This window comes from Polypterus senegalus, chromosome 5 (genome assembly GCF_016835505.1).
Source record: "Polypterus senegalus isolate Bchr_013 chromosome 5, ASM1683550v1, whole genome shotgun sequence".
Lineage (NCBI taxonomy): Eukaryota > Metazoa > Chordata > Cladistia > Polypteriformes > Polypteridae > Polypterus > Polypterus senegalus.
This window is the reverse complement of record NC_053158.1, coordinates 159,568,215-159,575,517: the sequence shown is the minus strand read 5'-3', so window position 1 is coordinate 159,575,517 and position 7,303 is coordinate 159,568,215. Positions and strand designations below refer to the sequence as shown.

Genomic DNA, 7,303 nt, shown 5'->3' with positions numbered 1-7,303 from the left:
AACTCAATTACAAAAGTTTTACCATTCAACAAGATTATTTCAGCTCTTACGAGTTCGTTTCACAAGTTTTTTTTTTTTAGTAGGCCTATTTAATTCTAGAAAAACATTCTTTTTAAACGTACGACTTTTTACAAAAAGGTAACCTACAAATGTAGTTGTTCAATGTCGGGGTGGTATTCGAACTTAAAATCGTACAAGCGGTGTGTTAGGCGGTTAAAAAATTAAAAGAAAAAACCACAGCTGACGTAAGGAACAAAAAAAAAAAACTACAACGAACGAGCATTGTATTTTTGAATTTTGCTGAACTGAAACATGTACCGCAAAGTTTTTTTTGATAGCAAAAGTTAATATTACATGTTCCTGTTTTAAAGATCAAGCAGAAATGAAGCAGCCACGGCTCAGAAGCGCTCTCTGTGGTTGACAAGTGCAGACTGAAAGAGAAAATGCTTGCGATCAGAACCGACTGCTAGCGGTTGAAACCTATATACTGATCTAAAAATAGCTCGTGCAATATCCAATGAGCGAAAGGGGACCCCAAAACAAACAGGCCAATCATTGAGGACGAGTAGGAGAGTTTGTGTCAGGAGACGGCGACCATTGGTCGACGGTGATATCATAGGCTCGCAAACATGCTGGTTTATTGTGATTGGTGAACGGGCTGCGTGACGTATTATGGTCACGAGGTGAGGGAGGCTGGCTGGAAGGTTTGAATAGGGAAGTTTACAGAGCGCAAGATTTGCAGTTAGTTCAGTGTTTGCAAATAGAGACTAGGGAAGAACAGGGCTGTTTGCAAGTCTCTGGACGGCGGAGCGGAACGCTATTTTAATTGCTGTGCAATTACTGATGCGAAAACATCGTGATTAACAGGGACTACTTGATTTAAGGACAGAATTTAAATATATATTTTTACACGTATTTCTTTCATAGACGTCTGTTGGGGAATTCACGGAAAACGCGCAATGGATGTCTTACCAATGTGCAGCATATTTCAGGAGCTTCAAATTGTTCATGACACGGGCTACTTTTCAGCATTGCCGTCTCTTGAAGAATATTGGCAGCAGGTAATAAGCGCAACATCAGCCTTCGCGTCTCTAATGCGCGGCTTGACGTGCAGGCACAGAGCAGCTGAGTGACAGACCATTGCGAAGTCTTTGCTGTTTGTTTTTGCTTGCATGCTTAAACTCGCCTCTGGTATTTAATTGCATAATGACAGCTCGGCCCCCTCTTCTTTTCCTTTTTAAGTTTGATAAGTTCACGGTTGGGTCCGATCCAGAGATGCACATCTGGATCGCATTAACTGTACAGACGCAGATGTTTCAGCTCCCAGTCTCTTTCTGCCCGTTTTGTAGTAAACATTGTAGTAAAGTTGGCTCTGTGCAGTGCCCCTTTTCTGCAGCATTTGAGGAGGCGGGGACCGCTTCTGATCCTGACAGCTAGCAAGTATGGATACACATCGATTTTTTTATGTGTACAAGCGATTTACTGTGCGTGGGTGTGCAAGACTTCTGCGAAGTGTCGTGAAATCTGCGCTGTCTGTCCATTTCAGAGATACTGTACGTGATTGAAACTGATCCAACTAGTTTCCTTAAGGCATTTGGTGTTCGGGCTCACTGCCAAGTGTCTTCTACAGAAACATTTAAACCTAAAGGAAACGAGAGTTGCTCGCTTATACAGACAGGCGCACACTCGGAGACGTCAAAATGAGCACCGTCTATTGACACGATGCTTGTACGTGTTACGAACCGCAAGATGGCATGTTTGTAAGCTGTTATTTTTTAATCGTAGTTTGTGTGTACTATTCAGTTTAGAAAAACTGCCAAAAAAGGAAATTGGTAAATCTTGTGGAGTAAAATGTGGAACAACTCCTTACGTATTGACCTGAATTTTTTTCCCTCTCTTTGTGTAAGCAAGTATGCAAGACACATTGGCCTTAAGCACTTTCAAGATTGAGGCATTATATTTTTTCCTCTCTTCGTTGATCGGAGCCTTTAAATAATGGGAGGAAGCTCAAGTGGATTTGCAATCCTACCATGACACCATGAGGCTTTAAGGAAGTAGCCTCATGACTCAACTCTCTTACCCTGTGGCTTAAGTCATCTTAATATGTTCTAGAACAAAATAGCTCACTGAATTATTTCCTCTTTTGCCATTTTTCTACCTAAAGTAGGGGATGCAGGTTACTTTGAGACTACAAACATGACTTGTGTTGGTGGATTGTACAATAGTATAGTATTTTCTCGTTAAGAAAAAAATATTTGACTGGAGTAGGCCCATTTAAAGTGACTTCTAGGAAAGCAGAGCGAATGCTGCATATGCAGGAAATAAGTGGTTATTCTCTGATGTTCTTCATGTGATAATGGCACTGTGCAGCAGCTTCTGATTAAAGTGAATGGCTACTGTATATTTATTACATTCTAACAAGAAATGTATTCTTAAAATTATCTTTTTTTGTTTAGACCTGCTTGGAGTTGGAAAGGTACCTTCAAAGTGAACCTTACGTGTCCACCTCCGATATTAAATTTGAAAGCCAAGAGGACCTGTGGAGCAAACTTATTTTAGCATGTGGGGAAAAAGAAGACTCGGACCCTAAGATTCCAGAAGTGAAGGAAGAGGACAGTGGAGATAACCAAAATGCAGAGACCAACAGTATAAACTCCGATGCCAGCAGCGAGTCCTCTGATAGTTCAGAGGAGCTCTCGCCAACTATTAACTTTACCTCTAACCCTTTAAGTGATGTTTTGGCAAATTCTGGACATTTAAGCTCTTCAGTTATAACTACTCCTCCATCCTCTCCGGAGTTAAGCAAAGAGCCAAATGGCATTCAGGTGTGGAATAGCCTTCAAACAGAGTTGCACTCACCTGGAAAAATACGGTCAACTAGCATTGGAAAGACTTTAGACAAGACCATTTCAGTGAATGGGGAAAATTCCCCGGACGGTAGAAAAAGGGTGCACAGGTGTCATTTTAATGGCTGCCGGGAGGGTTACACAAAAAGTTCTCATCTTAAAGCACATCAGCGCACACATACAGGTTAGCATCTTTTCTGTGTTTTTGTTTTTTTTTTTTTTTTTAAACTGTTTTAGTTGCAGATGGAAGTGCTTCATGGACATGTTTTTATTACATTATGCAACTCCTGGGATTCTGTCCAAAGCTGTGACCTGTAGGTGATGTCATTTATGAGGTGGAGCCAGTAGTGTACTGGCTGAACTTATCAAAACCAGGTAGTTTTAGACAGATAAGTACTTCAACCTTTTTTAACAGGGTCCTACGTTTAGAAACTATAAAGGGGAAGTGCATTTATACAAGTAGGAGAAGGTGTTAATACACTGCTGGAAATGCGTGTGTTTGAAATTTTTAATTGACATTTTTTTTTGTCAGTGCAGGTTAGTTATGTAAATGATGTAAGAATAACATACCCAAAATACTGTTTTAGGGTATCCTGTAGTGCATTTTTCAGTTAGAAATTTAATTTATCCAATTCAGATCACAAACTCTGTTTTGGTATTGTTCACATAGCTCCACATATATATAAATCAGATGACATTAATTGTGACAGTTCTAATAAAATACGGTTCTGGGTAGAATTCTGTCTAGTTTTAACGGCATACATACGTTTTCCAATCTTGCCAATTCTAATGCAGGGTTGTGTGAGTCAGAGTCTTTCCTGGCAGCATTGGGAAGAAGACAAAAACCATCACCGTACAAAGTTGAAATTCATTGCAGTCCTTAATTTGTTAAATACGGATTATTAGTACCAATCACATCATATTTAGAAAATTCAGGTTTTCCACAAGTATGTGTATTCTGAAGTGTTTTGTGCATTTAAGTATTTTCCTTTCACTTTCATTCAAGCAGTTTCATCACACTCCGCTCCATGGATTCAAGCAGAAATTAACATTATATTTACTGCATTATCTTAGGTTTCTGTTTCTTTGGTTATTTTTTATTATTATTATAATTGAGTGACTTGTATTAAAGTGCAGACCTCTATATCATATTAATAGGACAGGGAACCATAGTTGTCTGTATTCGACTTCTCCTAACAAAGTTTAAGTCGAGTCTTGTAGCTTGTTTGGTCTGAATATGTGGCAGCTGTTTGCCCCAGTAGCCTGGTGTAGACTATTTTGTTCAAGGCCTTTGGGACTGTTGAAATACTTTTCATTCTTGCAGCAGTGTAGGTAGACTGTTAATGGCAACAGCACATATAAAGACAGTATGTGTTTGTGTGCTCACACAAAAAACATCTTGGGCAAAACTTACTTGTTTTAGGGCAAAACTTACTTGTTTTAAATTTCTTTCAGTCGGAGAAGTATTCATTTTGATTTAAATCATGTTCCATAAACAAAACAAGCTTTTTTTTTTTTTTTTTTGCTGTACTTTTGTGGAGGTGTAACATTCCTAGCATGCTTGTCATTTTTGCTTTAAAAAGCCTCCACTGAAACTGAGATAAGCACTTTAATTATCTTGGCTCATTGTAAGTGAAACTAAAGGCTACAGTCCAATAGAGTTGCTTATAGCTGAGTTATAAAATAACTTGAAAACCTTTTTTGTTTCCTGTTGAAATAAAATGGACTTGTACTAGTTTGAAAAAATAATCTATACTTTTTCCAGGGTTTGTTCCTGCCTAGTGGGGATGAGTTCCATCTACTTGAAACTCTGGACTGGATTAAAATGTTTTCATAATGGATGGATATTTTACACTAATGACTAGATGATTGGTTAAGCTAATTTAACACCCTAGTTAAACAGTGCAGTGGTGATTTTTAAAATGAAATTTTCTTTTTATGATTCCTTGCAGGTGAAAAGCCTTATCGCTGCTCTTGGGAAGGTTGTGTTTGGCGTTTTGCACGAAGTGATGAATTAACAAGACACTTCAGAAAGCACACTGGTGCAAAGCCATTTAAATGCAGTCACTGTGACAGGTACTTGGTGGGACATGCTGTGCTTGGGAGCTATCTTATTTGAAAGTAAATAAATTTTATTTCTGAAAATTGCATACATGTTTTCTCTTGTAGGTGTTTCTCAAGGTCTGATCACTTGGCGCTTCACATGAAGAGACACCTTTGAGGGAAGTAAGAAGCAAAGGGGAGACTCTTGTCTGCTGTTCAGCTTCAAGGTTCAACTGCCCTGAGGAAGCGGGGTGTGTGTTCCAGCCAAAGCATGCCATTTTGCACCATGCCCAGTGCCTCCAGAACTTCTTCAAGAAACTGTTCTGAAGGCTAATACAAAATCATGAATGAAGCGAAAGCAAAGCAGAATATAAAACAAACATACTCAAATAGACAAAACAAAAAAACAAAAAAAAGTGGTGCGTGATGAATGGAGGTTTCCTGGACACATACATTGGTACTTAAAACCTGTTTTGCTGGGAAAGGCCTCAACCGTGAGCATGTACACGAAAGATGGGTGACTGTACTGTGTGCGCGCTGAAGAGACAATGTGCTTTTTGGCCTGGATGAGAAGGAGGAACGATTTCTGTTTTAGTTTTCTTGTGGTTGTGTGTAAGAACTATGAGAAAGTGGGTCTGAGTGCTTGATGCGTGGAGGAATGAGCCTGGATACGGGTTTGCTTCCCAGAGATCTCTTCCCGTAGGCCGGAAATCCTCTACAGTGTGAGGTCACGGCCTGTTCAGCAAGGGGAGAATTGGCAACCGTTCCTGAATGAGAGGAGCTTTTTTGGTGTTTGGTGCAGCTAATAAATGTGCAATGTGTTAAGTAGCCTGTTTTACATGCTACAGAGCTCATTTGTAATCCGTTGTATAAGCTGTGTATTTAGAAATATAACACAACTATAACTTCTTCAGTATAATAGACAGGTGTTGCATGGTTCTAGGGTTTGTACACTTCCTGTTCTGTGTAATCAGGACTGCAAATTGATTCCAATAAAGAGCAGCTAAATACAATTGGGTAAATGTTACAATATTGTACATAAAGCCTTGATCATATTTCTTCTTTTTTGGTTGGAAAAACCACTATTGCTTAGCAACTGATTTACTCATGCAGCTATTTTTTCACTTATTTATGCCTTGAGGACTAATTTCTTCTTTTTTTCCTACCTGTTAATGCACTGTTGACCTTAATGGTGCCTTATGCAAGTGACCTTGTCCTGTGGGAAAGCATATTCACAAGGGGGTATGGGTGTGACACGTTTTATTAAGGCTCTTTTTCACTTGATGTCATAGTTCATGAAAAAGCAACCATGTGCCATCAGCCTTGTTTGCTTTATATGGTGTCCTTTTGTTTGTATAAATTGCTTAATGTCTAGCTTATATTGATGACCATTCTTACAACGTCTAGCAATTTTTTATTTCTGATCTAATGCTAATGTAACATGGAGAAAATCATGACCTAAGAAAAGTAATACATTAGATTGTAAGAGCACTTAACACTTTCTTTTAATGTATTTACTACTGTGTAGTATATACTGTGTATATAGTTAATAGGCGGTTTTGTGTGAAAATATTCTAGATTTAAAAAAAAAAAAAAAAAGGTACATGTCATGACTACTGCGAAACCCTTGCAATCAAAAAACAAGTATTTGTAACTTGAACTTTATATATAGTTCTTAAAAATTTGAAGTGTTTTCTCTAAGATTGGTAACTTCCTTCAAAGGAGGTGCATTTTAATCAGTGTCTGATTTAAGGCAGACTAAATAAATGTTTTCAAATGTACTTTTCTGCAGTCTATTTAAGATTACTGGCTCGGATTTATCTGTAGAAGGAGGATTGTTAAGATTGTTTTGCTCTCCCCACTGAGGAGAAATATGTGAATGAGAATCCTGTGTGCCAACTTTTTAATCGAGCAAATTCCAATTAAGCCAAGTGGGTGTAGAATCCGATATGCATCCGTCCGCACTACAACACACCTCCCCACCGTGTTCAGCAGCTGTGCTTACTCTCTTTTCTAGTGTTGTGGGAAAGGACCAAATGTCTCAGTAGGTGTGCCTTTGTAGCCATCTTATTTTGTATTTGTTGGTGTACTTTATGTAAATAGTAGTAGAAAAAAGAGATTTACATAACAAACTCAGAATAGTAAAAGCATCTAAACCAATTGTGTGTACATTTTACCATTAGTCCTCCAAGGTGTTATATACTGAAGAATAATTTGGAACAGTTTAAGTGCATTTGCAGATATTTTGGATTTATCACAGCAGATTGTTGTCCTGACGTACTTGGAAAGTGGAGAAAAACATTTGAGTTTGTGTATATTAAGAATATGACAAATTCCATTTAAAGGATTTTGCTAGGTTGAGTGGCATAGTACAATTTGTTTTTAGAAGACCGCAAATATTTTTCAGGTGAAAA

General features: G+C 38.3%; 1 protein-coding gene across 3 annotated transcripts; it reads left to right on the top strand.

The window, feature by feature from the left end:
- The first annotated feature begins 725 nt into the window (after positions 1–725).
- Positions 726–6,488, top strand: klf6a (Kruppel-like factor 6a). Of its 3 annotated transcripts, none has more exons than XM_039753551.1 (4): positions 726–1,061; positions 2,457–3,030; positions 4,799–4,922; positions 5,016–6,488. In XM_039753551.1, the coding sequence occupies exons 1-4, from the start codon at positions 960–962 to the stop codon at positions 5,065–5,067; spliced, it is 852 nt and encodes a 283-aa protein (XP_039609485.1). In that variant the 5' UTR covers positions 726–959; the 3' UTR covers positions 5,068–6,488. The 3 variants fall into 3 exon arrangements, with proteins under 3 accessions (XP_039609485.1, XP_039609487.1, XP_039609486.1); XM_039753553.1 differs by lacking the exon at positions 726–1,061 and adding an exon at positions 1,632–1,728; XM_039753552.1 differs by lacking the exon at positions 726–1,061 and adding an exon at positions 1,668–1,760.
- Positions 6,489–7,303: the final 815 nt, after the last annotated feature.